Source organism: Aotus nancymaae, unplaced genomic scaffold (assembly GCF_030222135.1).
Source record: "Aotus nancymaae isolate 86718 unplaced genomic scaffold, 86718_ANA_hifiasm-v0.15.2.pri h1tg000010l, whole genome shotgun sequence".
In the NCBI taxonomy this organism is placed as follows: Eukaryota; Metazoa; Chordata; class Mammalia; order Primates; family Aotidae; genus Aotus; species Aotus nancymaae.
The window spans coordinates 28047051-28074457 of record NW_026988421.1 but is presented as its reverse complement, the minus strand read 5'-3'; the positions used below and the strand labels follow the sequence as shown (position 1 = coordinate 28074457).

Genomic DNA, 27407 nt, shown 5'->3' with positions numbered 1-27407 from the left:
GGGGTGTCCTTATGTTGCCCAGGCTGGTCTCAAACTCCTGGACTCAAGCAATCTTCTTACCTTGGCCTCCCATAGTGCTGGAATTATAGGCATGATCCACTGCACCCAGCCCCAAATTTACCATTTTAACCATTTTTAGGTTTACAGTTCAGTGGAATTAAGTACATTTACATTGTTGTGCAACCATAACCACCTTCCATTTCCAGAAACACTCTGCCTATTAAACAATAACTCCCCCTTCTCACTTCCTCCAGCCCCTGGCAACCACCATCTTATTTCTGTCTCTATGAATTTGACTACTCTGGGTACCTCATATAAGTGGAATCATGATATTTTCCCTTTATGCCTCGCTTATTTCACCTAGCATAATGTCTTCAGGGTTCATCCATGTTGTAGCATGTGTCAGAATTTTCTTCCTTTTTTAAAGGCTGACCTGATACTCCATTATATGTATATACCAAATTTGGCTTATCCATCATCCATTGACTGACTCTTGGGTTGCTTCTTCTACCTTTTAACTATTGCTGATAATCCTACTCTGAACATCAGCATACAAGTTTCTGTTCAAGACCCTGCTTTCAGTTCTTTTAAATATAAACCTAGAAGTAGAATTGCTGGATCATGTGGAAATTCTGTTTAACTTTTTAGTAACCGCCATACTGTTTTCCATAGCAGCTGTATCATCTTATATTTCCACCAGCAATGTACAAGGGTCCTAATTTCTTGACCATTTTGAAAGGAGTTATTTTTATGCTATAGTGAATAATAGGTGAACAGAAAACAGTAGTGGCCATAGTGTGGGTTCCGATGTAAAGTTTCTGTTCCTCTTTACCAGTTAGAGGTGGAAAGAGAACCTCTTACCTCTCAAAGGTTAGTCCTCCTGCTTTCAGAACCATTGTTTTTAGTGACTTGTAACGTCCTACCATGTAATGTGCCAGAACTCATATAATACCGCTACTTGTAGAACACTTAGATTGTTTCTAGATTTTTTATTGTAAATACTACTGAACATATTTATGCAAGAGGCTTTTTTTTCCTAGATGTAAGATTATTTTCTTAGGTAAATGAGCAGAACTGGAAACTGCTACAGTAAGTAATTGCTGCCACAAAGATCTACTGTGTTCTAGGTGCTGTTCTAAGTGTTTTCTATATTATATGCTAACTCATTTTAGTAGCTACTATATGGAAGCTACTAATATATTCATTTTTTAGAGCAGTTTTAGGTTCTCAGCAAAATTGAGCAGAAAGTACAGAGAGTTGTCACACACCCTCTGCTTACCACACACGTGCATGCACACAAACACGTACATGTAGCCTCTCCCACTATCAACATCCTTCCCCAGAATGGTACATTTGTTACAGTCAGTGAACTTACATTGACACATCATCACCACCCATAGTTCATAGTTTACATTAGAAATGAAAAAGGGAAGTAAACTCTTCTTATCTACATTTTACAGATAAAGAAACCAAGGCACAGCGAGGCTAAGTGATTTGTCCAGGGTCACATAGCCAGGAAGAGTGGCAGAGCCAGGATTTGAGCATAGGCAGCCTGACTTCAAAGACTGTGCTCTGGCACTGCTGACATTTTGGTGGCTCTTGATGCATATTTGGTGCTTTTTAAGTGTGGCAGTGTTTTGCTTTGTGTGGGGTCTGGTGGACACTTCAGGATCAGTTGACTAACTGTCCCCATTTGCCTGGGCTTTTCCTGGTATGTGGGGCTTCCAGTTCTAAAGCCGGAAAAGTCCTGGAAAAACAAGACAAGTTGGTCACCTTACTTCAGCTACTCCAGAGTCTTTTTTAGTAACTTAATTGTCATGTCTCTTAGATGCCTTCAAATGGTTCCACAATCTTTCTGTTTTTCATGACCTTTTGAAGAGTACAGGTCAGTTATTTTATAGAATGTCCTTCTATTTGGATTTGTCTGATGTTTCCTCATGCATAAGATCAACATATGCATTTCTCTGTAGGAATATCACAGACATGGGTGTCCTTCTCATTGATCATATCAGGAGGCACTTGATGTTGATTTGTCTAATTACTGTTGATGATGTCTAACTAGTTTGATTGCTTGGTTAAGGTGGTGTCTGCTAGGTTTCTCTTCTTTATAGTTACTGCTTTTCCATTAATAATTAATAAGTAACTTGTGGGAAGGCATTTTGAGTTTACATCAGTATCTTGTTTCTCATCAGATTTTTTACCCACTATATATTTTTTTCTTTTTTTTCTAAAGATGGGGTTTCACCATGATGGCCAGGCTGGTCTTGAACTCCTGACCTCAGGTGATCCACCCACCTCGGCCTCCCAAAGTGCTAGGATTACAGGCGTGCGCCACCACGCCTGGCCTTTTTACCCACTATTTTTAGCATCCATTGATGATTCTTGCCTGAGTTATTAATGCAATAGTTGTCAAATAGTGACTTCTCATTTGATGATTGCTTCTACATTTATTCATTGATATTGAGATTTTACTATAAGGAAGAGTCTTCTCCATATTTACTTATTTATTCATTTATTTATATCAATGTATTAGGGCTCTCTAGGGAAAACAATTGGAGATGCACACTTACATATCTATATCTATATTATCTATATACATAATATAGATACAAATGTAGTAAGAGACTTAGAAAGAATTGGCTCTTGCAGTTATGGAGGCTGGCAAGTCCAAAATCTTTAGAGCCAGTGTCACTAGGTCCATTACAGTCAGTGTGGACTCATAGATTTTTATTTTAATTGATTGATTATGATTTGTTAGAATCCTTTAATTTGATACTCAGATTGTCATCAGTTTGGCCAGTGAGAACCTTGAGTTTGGCTTCTCTCTATTTTTGGCATGTTCCCATCATTTTTTGAACCACTTCCTTACTTTCTGGCACAATAGGAAGTTCAAGAATTATTTTGTACTTTGTCAGCCCTGGAATCAGCCATTTATCCAGGAAAACCTGTTTCTATTTAGTGGAGAATGGTATATAGAAGCCATGATCCAGGGATAGGTATTATCATTGCTATTGGGGTGTCACTGCTCCCAGTGGCGAGAACTAGGAAACACACACGCACATATACACATACCACTCTATTTCTATGTCGGGTTCTCTATTAAATACCATGAATTCTACTGATACCTCCAGTTCTGGTGCAGTGGCTCACACCTGTAATCCTAGCACTTTGGGAGGCCCAAATGGGTGGATCACCTGAGGTCAGGAGTTCAAGACTAGCCTGGCCAACATGGTGAAACCCCGTCTCTACCAAAAATACAAAAATTAGCCTGGTGTGTTGGTGCACACCTGTAGTCCCAGCTACTTGGGAGGCTGAGGCAGGAGAATCTCTTGAATCTGGGAGGTGGAGGTTGCAGTGAATCGAGATTACACCACTGCACTCCAGCCTGGGTGATAGAGTAAGACTCTGTCTTAAAATAAATAAATAAGTAAATACCATACCTATGGGGTTCATTTTTGCCTGCCTTTAAAAAAATATTTATTTCAAACCAGGTGCAGTGACTCACACCTATAATCCTAGCGCTCTGGGAGGCCAAGGCGGGTGGATCACTTCAGGTCAGGAGTTCAAGACCAGCCTGGCCAACATGGTGGAAACCCACATCTACTAAAAATATACAAAAATTAGCTGGGCATGGTGGTGCACACCTGTCATCCCAGCTACTTGGGAGGCTGAAGCAGGAGAATCGCTTGAACCCGGGTGGTGGAGGTTGCAGTGAGCCTAGATCGAGCCATTGCACTCCAGCATGGGCGACAGAGAAAAAAAAAAAGTTATTTGGGTTATGTCTTGTCTGTCTGTTTTTCTTTCTTTCTTTCCTCTCTCCTCTCTCTTTTTTTTTTTTTTGAAATGGAGTCTCACTGTTGTCACCTGGGCTGTAGTGCAATGGTGCGATCTCTGCTCACTGCAATCTCCGCCTCCCAGGTTCCAGCAATTCTCCTGCCTCAGCCTCCTGACTAGCTGAGATTACAAGCACCTGCCACCACGCCTCGCTAATTTTTCTATTTTTAGTAGAGATGGGGTTTCACCATGTTGGCCAGACTGGTCTCAAACTCCTGACCTCAGGTGATCCACCCACCTTGTCCTCCCAAAGTGCTGGGATTACAGGTGTGAGCCACCACGCCCAGATGTATATCTTTTCTTCTTTTCCCTCATTCAATGTGGTTATATGGTTCATTTCTAATAATGTTTCATTAATTTCTGTTTGTATTATATTTTAGCATTTTTCTCCTCCTCATTGATTCTATTTCATTTGAGTATGTGAAAGCATTATCATAGATCCAAAACCAAAAGTGAAAACAATACAAAAAGGAATATTCAAAGAAATGTTACCCACCCTCACACCCCTCTCCTTCCCACCTACTGCATGTGAGAATCCATCTCATTCGTTTTTGGTTTATCCTTCCCACATGGGTTTCTGCAGAAATGAGTAGGTAATGTATATTTTCCTATCTTCCTTTCTTTTCTTTTCTTTTTTTTTTTTGAGATGGAGTTTCGCTCTTGTTGCCCAGGCTGGAGTGCAATGGCATGATCTCGGCTCATTGCAACCTCCACCTTCTGGGTTCAAGTGATTCTCCTGCCTCAGCCTCCTGAGTAGCTGGGATTAAAGTCATGTGCCACCACGCCCAGCTAATTTTGTATTTTTAGTAGAGACAGGGTTTCTCCATGTGGGTCAGGCGGGGCTTGAACTCCTGACCTTAGGTGATCTGCCCACCTCGGCTTTTTTTTTTTTTTTTTTAAACTGGAGTCTCACTCTGTTCCCCAGGCTGGAGTGCAGTGATGTGATCTTGGCTCACTGCAACCTCTGCCTCCTGGATTCAAGTGATTCTCCTGCCTCAGCCTCCTGAGTAGCTGGGATTACAGGCGCATACCACCACACCTGGCTAATTTTTGTATTTTTAGTAGAGACGAACTTTCACCATGTTGATCAGGCTGGTCTTGAACTCCTGACCTTGTGATCAACCTACCTCCGCCTCCCAAAGTGCTGGGATTACAGCATGAGCCACCACACCCGGCCTGTATTTTTTTTTTTAAGTATAGATGGGGTTTCATCATGTTGGCCAGGCTGGTCAAACTCCTGACCTCAGGTAATCCACCTGCCTCAGCCTCCTAAAGTGCTGGTATTACAGATGTGAGCCATCGCGCTCGGCTCCTGTCTGTAATATCCTTTGCTCTTTTTTTTTCTTGACTGAGTTTTACTCTGTCTCTCAGGCTGGAGTGCAGTGGCATAATCACAGCTCACTGAACCTTTTACTTACTGAACTCAAGTGATCCTCCTGCCTTAGTCTCCTGAGTAGCTGGGACTATAGACGACATGTGCCACCATGCCCAGCTAATTTTTGTGTTTTTTGTGGAGACAAGGCTTTGCCATGTTTCCCAGGCTGGTGTCGAATTCCTGCGCTCAGGCAATCTGCCTGCTTTGGCCTCCCAAAGTGCTAAGATTATAGGCGTGAGCCACTGTGCCTGACCGCCTCTTTTGCTTTTTTCACCTAACCATGTTTATACCAGTTTATAGAGTTCTTCATTCTTTCTTATAGCAGCATACTAGTCTTTGAGCCATTCTCCTATGAACGGGCATTTAGGTGGTTGTCAGTAATTTACAATTACAAATTCTTAGAAGTGGGATTGCTGGATCTAAAGGTATAAACCTATATGTAGTTTTATTAGGTATTATCTAATTATCCTCCATGAAAGTTGTATTAATTTATATCCCTACTAGCAACATATGAGAGTGCCTCTTTCCCCACAACCTCAGCAACAGAATATGATATCATACTCACTAATTTTTGCCAGTCTGATAGGTGAGAATGGTATTTCATTGTTTTCATTTGCATTCTCTTATTATGTGTGAGGTCAAACATCTTGTCTTATGCTTAAGGGATATATATACCTATATCTATCTATGTCTAGTTTGCAAATTTTTTCTATCAGATTTTTTAGTTTTTTCCAAATTAAAAAATAAATGAATAAAACGTGTTGAGATATAATTCACAAGGCATACAAAGTATACACCCATTTAAACTGTACACTTTGGTGGTTTTTTGCATATTTATAGTTATGTAACCTTCACTACAATCTAATTTTAGAGCTTTTTCATTACCCGAAAAAGAAACTCCATCCATATTCATTAGCAATCACTCCCCATTTGTCCCCACTACCCCAGTCCTAGGCAACCATTAATCCACTTTCTCCATGGATTTATCTATTCTGAACATTTGATATAAGTATAATTTATATTATTTATTACAAATTATACTATTTATCCTGTAATGTAAATAAAATATAGTCTTCTGTGACTGGCTTTCTTCACTTCAAGTAAGTGATGTAATGCTTATAGTGTTCCAAGTTCTGTTTCTAAATGTTTAATCCCCATAACCACTCTATGGAATATTGTTATCCCCATTTTATAGAGGAGGAAACTGAGGCACAGAGAGATTAAATAGCTTGCCTCTGGTCACACAGCAATAAGAGGGCTTAAATAGGTGAAAGCAGATGAATTAGGCACACACTTATAATCCCAGCTACTCAGGAGGCTGAGGTGAGAGGATCTCTTGAGCCCAGGAGGTCGTGGCCACGATGAGCCCTGGTCATGCCACTGCACTCCAGCCTGGGCAGCAAAGTGAAATCCTATCTCAAATAAGGAGATGAGCTTTGGAGTTACACAGACTTCAAGTTCTAGTTGTATCACTTACTCTGTGATTTATGGACTGTTACATAAACTCTATCAGTGTTTCTCATTTGTTTGTTAAATGAATATAACAAACAATGAGTCCTAGAGTTATAGAGAGTTAAATGATATGACATAGGAAAGACATAGTCCAAGGCCTCAAATATAAGTGTTTAGTTAATTGTAGTAGATATTAACAGGTAGAGCCAGATAAAGACCTGGCTCAACTGGTGTGTTTAACTCTGCCTCCCTTAGCATTTAGGTGTACCTGAGATGACAGCTTTTTAAAAATAAATCATATACCATGAAATTCACCCTTTTAAAGTGTGTAATTCAGTGTTTTTTAAGTATATTTACAAGGTTACACAACCATTACATTATCTAATTCCAGAACATTTCCATTTCCCAGGCTGGGTACAGTGGATTACACCTATAATCCCAGCACTTTGGGGCCGAGGCAAGTGGATCACTTGAGGTCAGGAGTTTGATACCAACCTGACCAACATGGTAAAACCCTGTTTCTAGTAAAAATAAATACAAAAATTAACCGAGTATGGTGGCACATGCCTGTACTCTTGACTACTTATGAGGCTGAGGCAGGAGAATCACTTGAACCCAGGAGGCAGAGGTTGCAGTGAGGCAAGATTGTACCAGTGTGCTCCAGCAGCCCCAGCAACAGTGAGACTCTGTCTCAAAAAAAAAAAGAACATTTCCATCGTCATCCAAAAAAGGAATTCTGTACCCATTGACTTTCCCCATTCCCTCCTCACCCCAGTTTCTGGCAACCAGCAACCTATTTGCTTTCTCTATGGGTTTGTCTATTATGGACATTTCATAAAAATAGAATCATACAATAGGTGGTCTTTTGTATCTGGCTTCTTTCGCTTAGCATGATGTTTTCAAGGTCATCCATGTTATCGCGTACCTATACTTCATTCCTTTTTATCGCCAAGTAATATTCCATTGTACAGATATACTGCATTTTATCCATTCCTCAATTGATGGACATTGGATTGTTTATATTTTTTAGCTACTATGAATAATGCTACTATGAACATTGGTATATACGTTTTTATGTGAACAGGTTTTCTTTTTTCTTTTCTTCTTTGTTTTCAGACAGAGCCTTACTCTGTTGCCCAGGCTGGAGTGGTACCATCCAAGGCTCACTGCTGCCTTGACATCCCTGGGCTCAGGTGATTTTCCCGCTGCCTCCACACCCCCACCTGAGTAGCTGGGACTACAGGTGTGAACCACCACCCCCTGGCTAATTTTTGTATCTTTTTTTAATAGAGACAGGGTTTGGCCTTGTTGCCTAGGCTGGTCTCAAACTCCTCAGCTCAAGTCAACCATCCACCTCACCACCGCTCAAAGTGCTGGGATTATAGGTATGAGCTATCACGCCCAGCCAGGTTTTCAGTTCTCTTGGGCATATACCTAGGAGTGGAACTGCTGGGTCATATGGTGACTCTGTTTAACTTTTTTAGGAACTGCCAAACTGTTTTTCCAAAGTAGCTCCATCATTTTATATTCCCCCCAATGATGTGTGAATATTCCTGTTTCTCCAGATCCTCTCTCATACTTATTATCTGTCTCTTAGTTGTGCTAGAGGGTGTGGAGTGGTGGTAGCTCACTGTGGTTTTGATTTGCATTTCCTTATAATAATAAATAATGGGCTGGGAGCAGTGTCTTACACCTGTAATCCCAGCACTTTGGGAGGTAGAGGCGGGCAGATCACTTGAGGTCAGAAGTTTGAGACCAGCTTGGGCAACATAATGAAACCCTGTCTCTTACTAAAAATACAAAAATTAGCTGGGCGTGGTGGTGCACAGCTGTAATCCCAGCTACTCAGGAGGCTGAGGCAGGAGAATTGCTTGAACCCAGAAGGCAGAGGCTGCAGCGAGCCGAGTGACAGAGTAAGACTCCGTCTCATAGATAAATAAATAAATAATGGTGTTGAGCATGAGATGCTGACTTTTGGGTCAGCTCTTTCTGCACCCCAGCTGCGTTTCCTGTAGAAAGTCTCTCCTCAGTTTCTCTTCATCTCCTGCCTAGACTCAGCGGTCATTTTGGGCTCTTGGATGCTGATTGTTGCCTTCTTAGTGAGGTACTTTGGGGGAGCCCTCTGGGTAAGTTCCGATGGTCAGACTGCTATATGTCTAGGATTCAAGGTGTGTGTTCTGCAGGTTTGATGTTACTCTTGAGGCTGCCACAGCCATCAGGCAGACTTGCCAAACTGCTGGGACAAAGCCAGCCTTCCCCTAGACACCCTGTGAACAGGATCCAGGGTTCTTGATCCGGAAACAGTCTTGAGAGTCTATCTCATTCATCCTTTTGGAATAAGACAGTTAGGACTCCTTACCCTACTCTACCAGACTGGGGAGAATCTTTCATTTATTATTTTTTTAAATTTCTGTAGGAAGAAATTCCACTGGCCCCATTTACTACCAGCCAGTATTTTAGTAGACTTCTGTGTTAGAAAAATGCTTTGCTCTTACCCAGATCCCACCTCCTGCAGCACATGCCAATTTCCTCTCATGCTTTGCTTTCTTGGAAGATGTGAGAGACAGCTGCTCCCTAGGAGGGGCTTCATTCTCTGTTCAGACAAAACCACTTTGGCTAGAGAAGCCCTAACGTGAGGAAGTCCAGAGCAAGCCAAGCCCCTCCAGGAGACTAAAGATGGAATGACCTTGTCACTTGGCGATTGCTTGGGCAGCCTGCTTTGAAAAAGAGAACTTCTGACAGGCTTCAGGTCGTGTGTTTATCCTGAGGCTGGGCCATTCCAAATTCATGTTTCAGAGTTTAGAGGTTGCGTCCAGCCAGGCTGTGGGTGGTAATCAAATGCAGGTGGAAACCATCTGGCCAGGCCTGTTCCTCCCACCCAGCCAAGTGAGGGCTGGCCTGCCCACCACCGAGGTGGCCCAGAAAGCACCCCGTGTGGAGGCAGATGGTGGACATGTGTGTGTGCGCACATGCACGGCTCTAGGTACGTGTGCACACAGCCCCTCCTTAGTGAGGTGGTGCTGTGTGGATGCATCTGATCCAGTGATTTTTCTCTCTCTGATTTGAGGGTTCTCTCCATTGTACAGCTGAAAAGGAACAAATTTCTTTTAGCCTGTTTCTCAAGTTTTTGTGGTTAGAAATCATGTATTTTTCTTGGCCCAAGATGAAAGCCTTGGAGTAATGGTTTAATACATTTAACAAAGCTGCCTCTAATTGGTGGCTGCTTAAAATCTTCCCTTTGCCCTAATGACCCATCTTCCTTTGCAGAGTTTTAACTCTAGTCGATCTTGGCATTACCCCAGGTTTTCACACCCCTCCCAAACCTGCAGCTCCAGAGAGGTAGCTCTTCCAACTTATTTTTGGTGGCTCTTCCCTTAGCCTCCCTGCACTGAATTGACCCCAAACAAGGTAATTCAGCAAGGAAATAAAGTAGCTTACATTGTGTTGTCCAAGCATCTTCTGCTGGCCTGGTCTCCAAAATTCCACGTTTGTGCCCTCAAAATGGATTCTGTTTCCCCTATTGCTACATATACCTGGAGAAAATGCAAACTGTGGATACTTCCTTTAAATATAATTGGGCCAGGTGCTGTGGCTCATGCCTGTGTTCCTAGCACTTTGGGAGGCCGAGACATGAGCCTGGGAGTTCAAGACTAGCTAGACAATGTGTTGAGATCCTGTCTGTACAAAATTTTTAAAAATTAGCTGGGCATGGTGGTGCATACCTGTGGTTCCAGCTACTCAGGAGGCTGAGGTGGGAGGATTGCTTGAGCCCGGGAGGTCAAGGCTACAGTGAGCCATGTTCACACCTCTGTATAGAGCAAGATACTGTCTCAAAAATAAATAAATAGGCTGGGCACGGTGGCTCATATCTGTAATCCCAATACTTTGAGAGGCCAAGGCCAGAGGATTGCTTGAGCCCAGGAATTCGAAACCAGTCTGGGCAACATAGGGAGACCTTACCTCTACTAAAAAAAAAAAAAAAAAAAAAAATTGGGAGACTGAGGCAAGAGGATCACTTGAGCCCGGGATTCACAGCTGCAGTGAGCTGAAGATCACACCACTGCACTCCAGCCTGAGTAACAGAGTGAGACCCTGTCTCAAAAAAATTGATAGATGATAGATAGATAGATAGATAGATAGCTATAGATACATACATATATACATACATACATAGGGCTTGATCATGATAACTTCTAATGATTCCTTTTTAATCCATTAGAGAACTTAGCTTCTCAGAGGTGATCTTTCCCTGCAAAGTGCAAGAGGGCTGGGTTCACCCAGGCACAGAAAACTAGGCTTCTGAGACTTGGGAATCTCTTTATTCCATCTCCTGGCCTTGCCTCTCAGGGGTGATGATGATGATGAAGGAAAGATGCCATGTGGAATTCCAGGGTTGGGCATTGACTGCATCATCAGCCCTTGCTAATTCTCACCTATGATCGCCTGTTCCAGGAGCTTGGTTGGCTGTCATCTTAGTTTATGGTTTGTATTTGTATGCTGATGAGTTTACATGTGTATAATCATTGTGGCTCATGTTTGTACAAGTTATAATTACTGAAAATTATATCATGAATGTATTTTAATTTTAACCTTCCCATGCTGGCAAGCATCGTGTAGTTCTCCCTGGATGCTTCCCTTCCTGAGGTGTGGCACTGTGCCACCCGGGCCCTGCTCTCCGATCCACATAATTGCCCTCTCTGATGAAGTCCCTTTCAGGGACTTCCCTGAGACTTGGGGCTCCTGAGTGTTTCCTGCAAACAAGGAGGCAGGGACTCCTGCCTTCTCTCATTGTCACTTTAATGAGTTGTGGCCACAGAAGCAGTCATCCTCATCATTCTGGGTCACTGAGAGATGGGAAGGGAGGGCAACCCATGCTTCTCTAGGGTTCTAGCAATTGAAGAGTGCATGTGGAATGCCAGGTTTCAGGAAAAGCATGTGGTAATTGAGGAGTGTGTGTTGGGTGCTGAGTTTCAGGAAGAATATGGTCCCACCCAGTATTTGGAATCTGCCTTGGGACCTGTCCACAAATGCTGAGTTTGGAGGCCAGCTAGTGCCACCCAAGGTTGTACCCTTATGGGGCAAAGTGGAGGTGGGAGTAGAGAAAGGGTCTCATCCTCACAGAGTCTATTAGTCTCTTCTCACACTGCTATAAAGACATACCTGAGATTGGGTAATTTATAAAGAAAAGAGGTTTAATTGACTCACAGTTCCACATGGCTGGGGAGGCCTCAGGAAACTTACAATCATGATGGAAGGGGAAGAGGGCTGCAGGCAAAAGAGAGTGGGCAAGAGCAGGGAAAACTGCCTTATAAACCTATCAGATCTTGTGAGAATTCACTCATTATACAAGAACAGCATCCCCACGATCCAGTCATCTCCCACCTGGTTCCTCCCTTGGCACGTGGGAACTATGGGGATTACAATTTGAGATGAGATTTGGGTGGGAACGCAGAGCCAAACCATATCACAGAGCATATAGCCTTGTGGCTCATAGGACATGTTTCCTTAGCAAACAAAGTAGATGCCTATTAACAGCTTGAAGGAATACGGAGCATGAACAAGGGAGATTTTCAGCAGTGTTGCCTCAATCATCCAGAAAGGAATGTTCCAGAGCCACAAAATTTGGAACCCTTAATTCAGAGTGCCAGCAGTAGAACTTGGCCAGGCCAAGGTCACATCCATATACCCAGAGCTGGCAGGAGGACAAGGCAAGAGTTCTGGTTCCTTATGGACTTTTGATGTTCCTTCTCAACAAAGCTTACATCCTGGGATACTCCTCTGAATGGAGGGTTTGGATACTGAGGTTACCATAAAAAGGGGGAGAACTTTAGACTTTCAAGACAGTGTTTTTCCTAAGGTAACAGAGCTTAAAACATTTGCTTTTTATGTCTTTCAGGTTTACAGGAACAGATGGGCCTAGTGGTTTTGGCTTTGAGTTGACCTTTCGTCTGAAGAGAGAAACTGGGGAGTCTGCCCCACCAACATGGCCCGCAGAGTTAATGCAGGGCTTGGCGCGATATGTGTTCCAGTCAGGTAGGAGCCCAGGGTTGGCTACTGTGCTGGTCCTTTTGCTATGAGCTTGGTCGACTTTGAGTACTAGCAGGTATATTTTCATGTCTGTGGAGTGGCCTTTCCTGGGAGTGGCCCTAATTCTGCCACGAGGGTGGCTTGTTTTCCCTGGTGTTTCCTGTGTGGAAAGCCAACTGGGCCATGGCAGAGAGGGGTACTCCCCTGTGCCCTCCAGCAGCAAGTTCTGTGTTATGTTCTGCCACCCTGCGCCCTTGTGTTTCATGGAGGATTTCTTTCATATCATCTGATATGATATGTTTCTGTGTGGCTAATTGCTCAGAAGCATTTCCCATCTGACCTCAGATTTTGTTTCTTTGGTTTTGTAAGTAGACTTCAAATGAAGGCCAAGATACTTTTCCCCAACTCTTTTGCTCTTGGACTATGATGGATAAAGTGCGGAGCAAGCCTGGGTCTCTGAGCATGGTCCTTCTACCACCTGCCTCAACTACCTGGAGAGCTTGTTGCAAACACTTATTCTTAGGCCCCCATTGCAGATGTCTGACTCAGAATCTTTGGGAGTGGTGTTCCTTGGTGCTTCTGGTAGAGACTAAATTTAGAGAACCATAGATCTGGTAGCTTCTCTAGTTACAGTGACTTCTTTTTTTAAACCTTGAGTAGGTTATACATTTGGGGTACAATAGACCTGTCTAGGTTGAACCCCTCTGCCTGCATTTCACACCTGTGGGAGTCAGTTGTTGGCACATGGGGCAGATCCATAACTACCACCTACCATTGTGTGCCCTGTGGGATGGTCCCTTCGTGGAGGCTATGGTGGGTCTTCTCTAAGCAGGATTTCCTAAATCTGGCTGCCCATCGACCCCCAAGAGGAGCTTGTCAACATACTGATTTCCAAACCTTCCTGCAGGGCTCCAGTTGAGGTAGCCAGAAGTGAGACTAGGGCAGACCAAGCACAGTGGCTCACACCTGTAATCCCAGCACTTTGGGAGGCCGAGGCAGGCAGATCACCTGAGGACAGAAGTTCAAGACCAGCCTGGCCAACATGGTGAAACCATGTCTCTACTGAAAATACAAAAATTAGCCTGGGAAAAAAAAAGTCCGGGCATAGTGGCTCACGCCTGTAATCCAAGCACTTTGGAGGCCAAGGCGGGCAGATCACCTGAGGTCGGGAGTTCAAGACCAACCTGACCAACATGATGAAACCCTGTCTTTAAAAAAAAAAAAAAATTAGCCTGGGAGGCGGAGGTTGCTATGAACCAAGATTGCACTGCTGCACTCTAGCCTGGGCGACAGAGTGAGCCTCCATCTCAAAATTATATCTATATAAATAATAGTTCACAATAGTTGTGAAACATAACATTAATAATGGAACAAATTATTATTATGTACCTTCTTATGTGTTGCAATATAAGGTATGTAATATCAGCTATATAGCATTTCCCAAAAATGTTTAACCTGAATCAAATTATAAACAGACAAATCCAGATTGTGAGGCACTTTACAAGACAAATGCCTATATTCTTGAAAAATGTCAATGCTATAATCCCAGCACTTTGAAAGGCTGAACCAGGAGGCTCTCTTGAGTTCAGGAGTTTGAAACCAGCCTGGGCAATGAAGCAGGACCCTGTAAATTAAAGATTAGCCAGGCAGGGTGGCATGCCTATAGTCCCAGCTGCTTGGGAGGCTGAGGTAGGAAGACCACTTGATCCTAGGAGGTTGAGGCTGCAGTGAGCCATGATTACGCCACCACATTCCAAGCTGGGCAACACAGTGAGACCCTACCTAAAAAAAAACAAAAAAAAAAGAAATACACACACACATACACTCCAATGCCATGAAAGACATAAAGAGACAAGGGGCAGGGGCTATTCTACATTTAAGGAAACATAGCAGTTTAAATGCACTGTTGATCCTTGATTAGATCCTGAATTGGGGGAAAAAAAGGTCATTTTTTAAGAACAATTGGAAAAATATGAGCTTTAAGGTCATTTTTAAGGACAATTGGAAAAATATGAGCTTTTAAGGACAATTGGAAAAATACTGTGTATTACTTAATAGTACTGTACTACTGTGCAATTCCCTGGATGTGATTATGGTATTATGGTTATACAGGATAATGTCCCTGTTGCTAGGAGATAAAGGCTAAAGTATTAATGGATAAAATGACCTGATGTCTTTAACTTAATTGTCAAATGATTCAATTGATTTAGTTGTCAAAAAACAAAACATCTGTGTGTGAAGAGAAGATAAAGCAAATGTGGTGAAATGTAACAACTTGCGAAACTAGGTGAATGGCATTTAGGTATTTATTGCATCGTTCTTTTACCTTTTCTATAGGATTGGAAATTTTCAAAATAAAATAAAAGTTGTGGCTGTTTGTTGAGTATATGTTGACTAGTATGTGCTCTGCAGGCCCTTTCTGTACCTGATGGCCCCGCTTATGGTGGTTATAATGTGCCTGCTGTAGTTTGTGTCTGCAGATCACTTTAGGCACATCAGAACGAGACAGGGTGACTACACTCTTAAAAGTGTAATACTTGACTTTCTATTTTCCAGATTTTCTGTAACATGATTATAGTATTTAAATAACAGGTAAGCTTTTCACATGTCGCGAGGTCCGGACCGCAGGCCTCACCTTGTGGCGGTGTGCCAGAGCAGAGTACAGAGTACGAGTCTGAGGTGTAGGGAGTCATGGCAGGACAAGCTTTTAAAAGTTTCTTCCACTCTTTGACCGAGTATTGGTTGAAAGAAGTGCTGCTGAAACTATAACCAAAGGAGGCATTATGCTTCCAGAAAAATCTCAAGAAAAAGTATTGTAAACAACAGTAGTCGCTGTTGGATCAGCTTCTAAAGGAAAGGGTGGAGAGATTCAACCAGTTAGCGTGAAAGTTGGAGATACAGTTCTTCTCCCAGAATATGGAGGCACTAAAGTAGTTCTAGATGACAAGGATTATTTCCTATTTAGAGATGGTGACATTCTTGGAAAGTACGTAGACTGAAATAAATCACTCTTGAAATGGCATCAACGTGAAGCTGCCCATTCCACTGAAGTTCTAAAATCTTTCATCATATAAATAATTTCCATATCTCTCTTTTAATAATAAATCAATGATAACTAATGACAAAAAAAAAGACAGGTAAAACAAATCTACTTTAAATTTTTTTTAGAATATGGCAGGAAATAATAATAAATTATTTAAATAATGGGAAAATGATAAAGAATAGTAAATGGTAACTGATTTAAGATAGGAGACCAGGGCTATGAACCTAAATGATGATGAGAATAAGACTAACATTTGGGCTTGTGCTCTACATGCCAGTTCAAGTGATCATGGAATATGTGGACAAGCCTATGAATTAGGCACTGTGATATGCCAGCTTTTCAGTTGCAGAAAGCAAGACAACACAGACAGGTTGAGCTGCATGTTCAAGATCATACCTCTAGTGAGTATAAAGGCAAATTTGAACCCAGACAGTATAGCTCTGAATGGCAGCTCTTGGCCAGACATAATCGCTTATGCCTGTAATCCAGCACTTTAGGAGGCCAAGGTGGGAGGCTGGCTTAAGCCTAGGAGTTCAAGACTAGCCTAGGCAACATAAGGAGACTCTGTCTCTACAAAAAAATTTAAAACTTAGCCATTGTGGTGATGTGTGCTTGTGGTCCCAGCTACTCTAGGGAGGCTTAGATGGGAGGATTGTGCATAAGCCTGGAAGGTGCAGGCAGCAGTGAGTAATAATGGCACCATTGCACTCCAGCCTGGATGACAGAGTGAGACCCTGTCTCAAAAGAAAAAGAAAACAAAAAAAAGACCAGGCATGGTGGTTCACACCCATAATCCTAGCACTTTGGGAGGCCGAGGTGGGCGGATCACGAGGTCAGGAGTTTGAGATCAGCCTGGCCAACATGGTGAATCTGTCTCTACTAAAAATATAAAAATTAGCTGGGTGTGCTGGTGGTGGGTACCTGTAATGCCAGCTACTCAGGAGGCTGAGGCAGGAGAGTCACTTGAACCCAGGAGGCGGAGGTTGCAGTGAGCTGAGATCACGCCATTGCACACCAGCCTGGGCAGCAAGAGTGAAACTTCGTCTCAAAATGAAACAAAAAAAAATACACATAACTGTACAGCTTGATGAGTTTTCACAAACTGTATACACCCATGTAACTAGCACCTAAACTGTGAAACAAACCAGTTCTCCAGAAACGTCTTTTATGTCTCCTTTTAGTCAATACTCTTACCCTCTCCTGACTTCCAACAACACCACTCTTTTTTTTCCTTTTGTTTGATTTCACTGCATAGTTAGGTCCTTAGCACTGTGTGCCTGAACTCATTGCTAATAGCCTAAGTAGGCCCCCATCTCCATTCCTCTCACCTGAACTGTTCTCCATCTGCCTGCTACTGCCAGATCAAGGCAGCAGCATGGTGTGGTGGTTTAAGAGCATGGCCTCCTGACCCAGACAGCCTGCATTCATATTGGCTCTGTCAGTTACTGCCTCCTTGGGCAACACGTATGTCCATTTGCTCAGCTATGAAGCAGGGATAATAGTTACCACATGAAGTTATTGAGAGGATGAAGTGAGTTAATACCTGTAAAACACTTAGAACATGCCTAGTATGCAGTAAGTACTATATAAGTTTTACAGTGACTCATACCTGTAATCCCAGCACTTTGGGAGGCCTAGACAGGCAGATCACTTGAGGTTAGGAGTTCAAGATCAGCCTGGCCAACATGGTGAAACCCCATTATCATTATCATTATTCAGTCTTTTAAAACTTTATATGGATCAAGAAGGTGGGTACCTTAGTCTTTTTTTTTCAATGACAGTAATGACCCTATTTAACAGCAAAACTATTAGGAAATGTCTTGCTTGTCCCTGAATCAGATGTGTGGCCTCAGCTGATGTGATGACATTTGGAGGCATTATCTTACACAGAAAATTGGTGATATTGGTACAAATAAAATTGCCTTATTTTGTACATCGTATTATATAGCCAAAAACATTAAGTTCAGATGTGGCTCCTTGTTTTTTTGTAGTTAATTTACATAGTTGTCTGTGAAGTCTTATGCAAATCAAACCCTATTCTAAGTCCATTAGAGCTCATTCAGTTTAGTGGGACCTTGTAGTAAATCTCTTAATAAGGTGAAGAATCTTTTTTTTTGATACGGAGTCTTGCTCTCTTGCCAGCCTGGAGTGCAGTGGTACAATCTCGTCTCTCACTGCAACCTACGCCTCCTGGGTTCAAGTGATTCTCCTGCCTCAGCTTCCTGAGTAGCTGGGACTATAGGCGCATGCCACCAAACCCAGCTAATTTTTGTATTTTTAGTAGAGACAGGGTTTCACTATGTTGGCCAGGATGGTCTCAATCTCTTGACCTGTGATCCGCCCACCTCGGCCTCCCAAAGTGCTGGGATTACAGGCATGAGCCACCGTACCCGGCCAAGAATCTTTTTATAGTGTGAGTAATTGCCCCTTATTGTAAATATTTTATAAGATTGGGTATAGGCCTATTAGGTTTTCTCAGAGCAGAGCCTCAGCTGCTGCTGCAGAGCCCCTCCTTTGTGACTTGTAGGCATTACTCTACCCCGTGTGATTACACGCTACAAGAGTTACACGTATACATACTGTACAGAACATGTGTCGTTTATGTTTGATGTGTACGCAGATATACCCGCCTATGTATATAGCATAATTCTGTTTGATGGTCTTGCCTCACTTGTGTTGTCCACCTTAAACTTAGTGAGTTTATGGGGAGCATTCCACCCTTCCATTTGCATGTGAGAACATGCTGAGCAGTATAATTAAGTAAGTGGACTGTTTAAACCTGCTTTTCCAGATCTAAGTGACATCCACAGTCCTACAACCCAGCCTTGGAAATAGCATCAAGGCAGTGGGAGGCGAATGAAAGGGGAATGATGAGGCTCTGGTGCGTGTGGGGCCGGGGTGGACAGGCTCACGCCCAGCCATGGAGCTGTATGAGGCAGCCTTGGAGGCCTGCTCTGAAGCATGACTCAGATGACTTCTGTAACAGCCCTGACCTGCTGGTGGACAGCTACCCTCTGGTAGGTTTGCGCAGAGGTGGAAGCTGAGCTGGAGAGAAAAGGAAGTTGAAATGAGAGAGATCTGAGAATGAGGAGCACCCAGAGGCAGTGAAGGTTTCTAGATGTGGCTAGATGTGGATAGATTAGGGTGATTTTAGTTAGGATTCTTCTAGTTATAAGAAAGTAGGTGGGGCACAGTGGCTCATGACTGTAATCCCAGCACTTTGAGAGGCCTAGACAGGCAGATCACTTGAGGTTAGGAGTTCAAGATCAGCCTGGCCAACATGGTGAAACCCCATCTCTACTAAAAATACAAAAAGTTAGCTGGGCATGGTGGCGCACGCCAGTAATTCCAGCTACTTGGGAGGCTAAGGCATGAGAATGGAGAATTACTTGAACCCAGGAGGCAGAGGTTACACCACTGCACTTCAATGTGGGTGACAGAGTGAGACTCCATCTCAAAAAAAAAAAAAAAAAATTAGCTGGGTGTGGTAGTATGCACTTATGATCCCAGCTACTTGGGAGGCTGAGTCGGGAAGATCATTTGAGCCCAGGAGGTCAAGGCTACAGTTAGCTGTGATCATGCCGCTACAGTCAGCCTGGCTGATAGATCAAGACCCTGTCTCTTTAAAAAAAAAAAAAAAAGGAAAAAGAAAATGGCAGAAACCCAACTCAAACTACTTTAAACAATAACAGGGCCAGGCATGGTGGCTCACACCTGTAATCCCAGTACTTTCGGAAGCTGAGGCAGTGAGGCAGGCAGATTGCTTGAGCCCAGGAGTTTGAGACCAGCCTGGGCAACATGGTGAAACCCCACAGGGGTAGAGTAAAAATACTGAAAAATTAGCCAAGCAGGGCCGGGCGCGGTGGCTCATTCCTGTAATCCCAGCAATTTGGGAGGCCAAGGCGGGTGGATCACGAGGTCAGGAGATCGAGACCATCCTGGCCAACACGGTGAGACCCTGTCTTTTGGAAAAAAAAAAAAATTAGCCAAGCATGGTGACATGCATATGTAGTCCCAGCTATTCGGGAGGTTGAGGTAAGAGGATCACTTGAGCCAGGGAGGTCAAGGCTGCAGTGAGCCACAATCGTACAACTGCACTCCACTTTGGACAACAAAGCAAGACCCTGTCTTAAATAAAAAACAAACAAACAAACAAACAAACAAAAAACAGACTTTATTGCCTCAGGTGACTGGGACAACAAGGTTTCAGGTGTAGCTTGATCTGTATGTTCAATGGGGTCCTCTGGGCTATGACGATAGCTGTGACTCTCTGTATGTTGATCTTGTTCCATAGACTCTCCCCACGTGCCACCATTGGGGAGATGAGCACCATCATTCCTAGTTTCAGTTGATCTCAGTTTGTAGTCCCAGCAAACACGGGGCTTTTAACTTTGGTTTTTTTGTTTGTTTACTGATTTTTTCTTTTGAGGTGGAGTCTTGCTCTGTTGCCTAGGTTGGAATGGTGGTGCAATCTCGGCTCACTGCACCTCCAACTCCCAAGTGGTTCTCCTGCCTCAGCCTCTGGAGTAGCTGGGACCACAGATGTGCGCAACCACACCCCACTAACTTTTGTATTTTTAGTAGAGACAGGGTTTTACCATGTTGTCCAGGCTGTTCTCAAACTCCTGGCCTCAGGTGATCCACCCACTATGGCCTTCTAAAGTGCTGGGATTACAGGTGTGAGCCCCACACCTGACCTGTTTTTTTATTTGATTGTTGAGACAGGGATCTTGCTTTGTCACCCAGGCTAGAGTACAGTGGCACCTTCTTAGTTCACTGCAGCCTTGAATTTCTGGGCTCAAATGATCTTCCCATTTCAGCCTCCTGAGCAGCTACAACTACAGGTGCACACCACCACACTCAGCTAGTTTTTAAATTTTTTCTAGAGACAAGGTCTCGCTGTTGCCCAGGTTTTAGTCTTGAACTCCTAGGCTCAAGTGATCTACCCAGTTCGGCCACCCAAAGTGCTAGGATTACATGTGTGAGCCACTGTGCCCATCCAAGGCTTTACACTTTGAACATTTCTGCATCAGTTCTGGGATAGGACACAGATTCATTCTATCTGGGACATGTGAGCGCCTGGTTGGTGGCAGTGGTCCAGATGGAGCACCAGGATTCACATTGAAAGTCTTCCCTCTGCTCTTTACTTCCAAGTACATGGAGTGGGAGGGAAGTCCTCTAAAGCAAAGACTAAGCACTGGCAGAAGGAGAGCCTAGGTTTGCACAGCAAAATCAGTTGCTGCCACAGGGCTGTAGGGACATCTCTTACCTCAGTAATCATGGTGTGCAGTTAAGCATGGAAGTCAGTTTATTAGAGAAGGTGTCGATGGAGCAGGCCCCTTCTGTTCTGTCTTGTATGTGTTGGGATGGTTTTGACTACAAGTAATAGAACACCCTGACCAGAGTGGCCTAACACTAACGGCACTTACCTTTTGCTGCAAGCCATCTGGAGGAGGGGCAGTTCCAGGGTTGGCTGTCATCTATTCAGCGATATTGTCAGGACCTGAATGGTTCTTAACTTCTCTGCCCTCCTTAGCACTTTGGCTTGTCTTTTTAAACTGGTTTCATCATATTCCAGAGATGGCTGCCGTGATCCTAGCATCCTGATCATCCTTGACAGAGTCTACAGGCAGTAAGAGATATTTCTGTCCTGTGTCCTTTAAAGATGAACCAAAACCTCCACAGAATCACCCTCTTTGGTGTCCTCTTTGCATCTCATTGGCTAGAGTTAGGTCAAGGATGATATTGGCTGGGAATGGGCCTAGCTCCATGAATGACCAGGGAATGACCAGGAAAAGGCAGAAAAACAAAATTGGGTTTCTGTTCGTTAGGAGGGGAATGGCAAAACACTCCCACCCGAGAAGCCCCAGCCCTGCCTGAGATCAGAGGAACCTTTCATATTGGTCAAGACACTGGGAAGAGAATGTTCCAGTCATGAGGACAGAATGGCTGTCATTTCACCTGCTATGGCAGATTTACAAACAAATCTAGCCTGTGGCATGAGTCGTTTGGAAAGTTTTACAGTAAATGTATCAGTAACTTCACCAGTAGACACTTCTGTGTCTGTCTGTCCTACTTTGCAGCCAGTTTTTCTTACTTCCCTGTTCCCCTTTCATTTTACGATCAGCTTATTCTTCTCAGATTGCCAGTGCCTGTTTCCCTGCCCCCTATCCTCTGGGTTTCATTAGAAAGAAACCATTCCCCAACTCAGCAGAGCTTGATTTCTGAGCTGTGCTTTAGAATTCTGCTGGAGAGGCTGTCAGCTCTCAGTTCTGCCATTGGTAGGCCTTAACCACAAATTCCAAGGCAATTTCATTTGCGTTTTTAGGAAAAACATATCACCCAACCTTGTAACTGACACTGGAAATTGAAGTGCCTTCCCTTGCTGCTGTTTAATGGCAACCTCATGACATGTGCTGAGTCAGCTCAATTTGTGATTTGGGCCCAGGTGGGAGCTGGGATGGCGCTGCATGAGTAGGGATCTCTCCCAGGCCATCGGAGCTCATGGCTGATCCAATCCTGGGGTACTGACAGACTCTAATGCTAACAGAGGTTTTTGTTTGTTTGTTTTAACATTTTCTTCCCTTTCCCCTGTTTATAAAAGAAATACTTGCTCATTATAAAATTGAAACTTAGAAATATAAAATCTGACATAGAAGGTGAAAATCCTTCATAATTCATTCCCTCACAGAGAAAACTTTGGTTGTTCCTCTTTCCAGGTTTTCTTTACCATGCATATGTCTGGATAGAATTAGCAGTATTTTGGCCAGACATGGTGGCTCATGCCTATAATCCCAGCACTTTGAGAGGCTGAGGTGGGCAGATAACTTGAGGTCAGGAGTTCAAGACCAGCCTGGCCAACATGGTGAAACCCCATCTCTACTAAAAAAAAAAAAAATACAAAAATTAGCCGGGCATGGTGGCTCATGCCTGTAATCCCAGCTATTTGGGAAGCTGAGGCATAAGAATTGCTGGAACCCAGGAGGCGGAGGTTGCAGTAAGCTGGGAGCACACCACTGCACTCCAGCCTGGACAAGAGAGCGAGACTTGTCTCAAAAAACAAAGAATTTGCGGTATTTTGTAAAAATGGGCTATGCTTTTCATACTGTTTTTCACTTTACTTTTTAAACTTACTATCATTTGGATGTCTTTCCATGTCAGTGTGTTCTTTTTAATGCGACACTTTTTTAGTGCCTATATATAAGGTACTTTATTTAACCATTCTTCTATTGTTAGGCATTTGGGTCATTTCTAATTTTTTCCTTTCACAAAGCTGCAGTGAGCATCCTTGTATATGTACATCTTTGTACTCTTGCCGAAGTATTTCTGCAGGATAAATTCCTTGAAGTGGGATCACTGGGTTAGGAGAAGTGAAGCTTTTACATGTTAATAACCATTGCTAAAGGATTTTTAAAATCAGGGGGAATTAGATGAATGAATATGATATTAAAATAATACTGTTGGGACCATCCAGTAAATTGTTATTATTTTCCACAAACAATAGAAGGATTGTTATATAAAAGTGGTTGTTTTTGTTTGTGTGTTTTGTTTGAGACAGAGTCTTGCTTTGTCACCCAGGCTGGAATGCAGTGATGAGATCTTGGCTCACTGCAAGCTCTGCCGCCCAGGTTCAAGTGATTTTCCTGCCTCAGCCTCCTGAGTAGCTGGGATTAGAGGCATGAGTCACCACACCTGTCTAATTTTTGTATTTTTAGTAGAGACAAGGTTTCACCATGTTGGCCAGACTGGTCTCGAACTCCTAACCTCAAGTGCTCTGCCCACCTCAGCCTCCCAAAGTGCTGGGATTACAGGCATGAGCCAACATACCCAGCCTATTAGTGTTTTTATAGCAACAAAATATTTACTGAGACCTTTAGAATAGGTCACCCTTCTTAGGTTCCTTGGCCAGAGAGATTGGTTCATAATACGCTATGTGGCATGCATTTGGGGTTAGGAAAGATCAGCAAGCATTTTTTTTTTTTGAGATGGGGTCTCGCTCTGTTGTTCAGGCTGGAGTCCAGTGGTGCGATCACAGCTCACTGCAGTCTTGATCTCCCAGGCTCAGTTGATCCTACTACCTCAGCCTCCCAAGTAGCTGGGACTACAGGTACATGCCACCATGCCCGGCTAATTTTTATATTTTTTGTGAAACAGGATTTTGCTGTGTTGCCTGAGCTGGTCTTGAGCTCCTGGGCTTAAGTGATCTGCCCACCTTGGCCTCCCAAAATAGAGGGATTATAGGTTAGCCACTGCGCCCAGCCAGCAAGCCTTATACAGTGTGTTGCATAGTTTAGAGTTGCCCTGGAATCCATCCATCATGCTTCCTGTCTCTGAAGTTCAAAGTGCTGAGGGACACAGCCTGCCTCCGTAACTCAGAGGGACTTGCAGATATTGACAGCAGGTCATGTTTTACATAAGGAACCTCAATGAATTGTAGAGTTTTCTTGGGCTTTGCCTCCTCCTGCCTTTCCAAAAGTTAACAGATGTGGTTCAGTCTTTTCCTGTTGAAGCCATTTTTTAAAACTTGCTTTTCTATGGTTAAAAATAAGTAAATAAAACAGTAGGTATTGGCCAGGTATGGTGGCTCATGCCTGTAATCCCAACACTTTAGGAGGCCGAAGCGGATGGATCACTTGAGGTCAGGAGTTCAAGACCAGGCCAGGCAACATGGTGAAATCCTGTCTCTACTGGAAATACAAAAATTAGCCAGCATGGTGGCACATATCTGTAATCCCAGCTACTCAGGAGGCTGAGGCATGAGATTGCTTGAACCCAGGAGGCGGAGGTTATAGTGAGCCGAGGTCACGCCATTGCACTCCAGCCTGGGTGACAGAGCAAGACTCCAGACTCATCTCAAAAAAACAAAACAGTAGATACTGAGCACCAAACTATCTTAGGCATTTACCTTCTCTTATTTATCCTGTGTAGTGGGTAGCCTGGTGAGGAAGGTACTGGTTGATATTGCCCATTTTCATATGAGGCAGTAGGAAGGCGATGGGCCCTGGAGAACTTTCTGCAGCTGCCAAGTGGAAAGAATGAACCTCCAGGGACAGCCTAACCAGCCTGCCCTGCGTGCTTCAGCCTGTCAGCTGCCAAGGGTTCATTTTAGATGAAGAGAGAGGACTTGGGGAAAAGGAGCCTTATCAGTTATAGTTATTTTATTTAAGTGCCTGCTTCATACCCGAGGCTCTGTCAAATGCTAGGTAAGCTGTGTGGAACAAACTTTCCACTGCCTTTAGCCAGTGGAGACAGACATTGAAAAAATAAGCAAATAAATATTTGATTCCATAAGATTACTAAAAGGGAAGGATGAGGAACTAAAAAAAGACTTATGTAGCTGGAGGGAGGTGAGGGAGAGGCGAGGGCTCAGGAAAAGCTGGAGGCCTGGCAGGGATGGGAAAGTGCTGGGCTTGAGGCAAGTTGTGGTGCATTTGCCTCAAGAGAGCCTGGATTTGATTATTAGGGCAATAGAAAGCTGTGAAAGCATGTTAAGCATGTTAAACTACTTGGGAGGCTGAGAGGAGAGGATAGATTGAGTCCAGGAGGTTGAGGCTGCAGTGAACCAGGATCTTGCCACTGCACTCCTGGGCGACAGAGCTAGACCCTGGCTCAAAAAAAGAAAAAAGAAAAGAAAATGAACACATGTTAAGGAGGAAGGCGAAATAGCTAGTTTAGAGAGTGAAATCCTTTTTTTTTTTTTTTTCTTAAGTTAAGATGTACTTGGATTTGAAGTGTTTGAGACTTTAGCTGCATTTTAAGAGTGGCTCATTTGCAGAAGGGACAGGGGCTGCTGCAGCAGTCCGAGCACAGCCCTCAGGGTCATGGATACTTCTTAGCTCTGCCATTCCAGTTCCTGGGGTCTTGAAGTCAGCAGAATCCTGCCTCAAGCCCTGCTGTATCCTGAGACTCTCTAGCCTAAGAAGGGGACCCTTCTCTTTTGAGGGTGTTAGCAGCCTCAGCATTGCTATGCTCAGCAGCACACCACAGGGCTTTCTTCTCAGATCCAAGAGGGAGATCAGGCTTTGCCTCCTCTGCCCTGCAGATGAGTGAAGAAAGTCAGGAAAGTTGGGTGAGGAGCTCAGAGCACGTCCCCAGGAAAGATGTTACTAGGCTGCAGGCAGCTTCTCATCTACAGCTCAACTGGCTTTCTTCTCTCGTGTCCCAAATGTATGTGGTCTTAATACTTTTTCCTCAAGTAAAGCTTTCTGGAAAGAGGTGCTCCATCATTACCAATGAGAGCTGTCGAGCTGTCTCTCTTTTTTTTTGGAGACAGAATCTCACTCTGTCGCCCAAGCTGGAGGGCAGTGGTGCAATCTCGGCTCACTGCAGCCTCCAACTCCTGGGTTAATACTATCTTCATGCCTCAAGACTCCTGGGTAGCTGGGATTACAGATTTTTGTATTTTTACACCCAGCTAATTTTTGTATTTTTAGTAGAGATGGGGTTTCACCATGTTGGCCACACTGGTCTCAAACTCCTGGGTTGAAGTGATCTGCCCACCTTTGCCTCCCAAAATACTGGAGTTACAGGCATGAGCCACTGGGCCCAGCCTCAAGCTCTCTTGTTTCCTGGTTTCACTAAGCTGTCTATTGCCCCAGTCAGCTAACTAAAGCCAAATGGAGCCGCCTGCTTATATTCGTATCCTTTTTCTCCCTCACACTCTTTAATTTTCCTGAGATTTTCTTTGCCTTAACCTGATTCATCCTGTTTTCTGGTTGCTGTGGATCTGTGAAATATTTTCACTTCCATCTGTTAGTAATACTGACCGACTATAAGACAAAACAAGCCCTGATTTCTCTGCACTTTCCCAAGATTTTAGGTTAATAGTTGAAAGATTGTGTTCCTGCTGCACTGAAGGAAAACAAGTCAGTCCCTCATAAATGAGTTTGTGCCCTAAAACTTAAGTGATTTAGCCAATATATAAATCTGGGTGTTTTTAGGGAAAACTGAAACCCTAAGAGCAGAGGTTGGCAAGTTCAGCCTGCAAGCCAAATCCTGATAGCCACCTGTTTTTATAAGTAAAATCATATTGGAACACAGCCATACCCGTCATGGATTACCTGGGCTTCTTTTGTGCTACAGCAGTGGGGTTGAGTAGTTGTAACAAGAATGATATGACCCTCAAAGCCTGAAATATTTGATCTCTGGCTATTCACTGCAAAAGTCGGCCAACACCTGACTTAAGAGAATGTTTTCCACTTCTGAATAACAACTCAGGTGGAGAGGTAGACATCTCTGTGAGATTTTAGAGGCCCTGAGAAATGACTTGCCTTAGCTGGGTCCTATGCTGTGGCTCATGGTAGAGGAATCAATTACAGTACCTAGAGGGTTTGTTGGGGTAGGGGGTATGCATCTCCTGCTGTGTTGCTGAAGGATTTGAAGCAAATTCCTTTAGCTTCCATGGGTCTGTTTGGAGAAGTACATTAAATGCTTTGAAACTCTTAGTAGAGTCTATTTGATACAGGCATTCAACTAGGAAAATTCACCCTCAGACTAGGTCACTGGCTCTTTCAGCAGAATGTGGCCCTTTTGTCTCTAGCACCTGCAATTCAGGGATGCCTTCTGCAGGGGTCAGTGAAGTGCACTGGCAAGCAAAGAGAGCAGCTAGAGAGTTAGGACAGGAGACTTGGCCCTCTGCAGAAGGTAAAGCCCTTTGGTGACTGGAAACTGCTCACG

General features: G+C 43.6%; 1 protein-coding gene across 5 annotated transcripts in view; it reads left to right on the top strand.

Moving 5' to 3' along the window:
* Nucleotides 1-27407, top strand: part of SUFU (SUFU negative regulator of hedgehog signaling) — a 121721-nt gene that overhangs the window by 32612 nt on the left and 61702 nt on the right. For all 5 annotated transcript variants that reach the window (XM_012439579.2, XM_012439578.3, XM_012439580.3 and 2 more), the window contains exon 3: nucleotides 12558-12694. In XM_012439579.2, the coding sequence (XP_012295002.1) occupies nucleotides 12558-12694 (137 nt within the window). The remainder of the gene's footprint in view (nucleotides 1-12557; nucleotides 12695-27407) is intronic.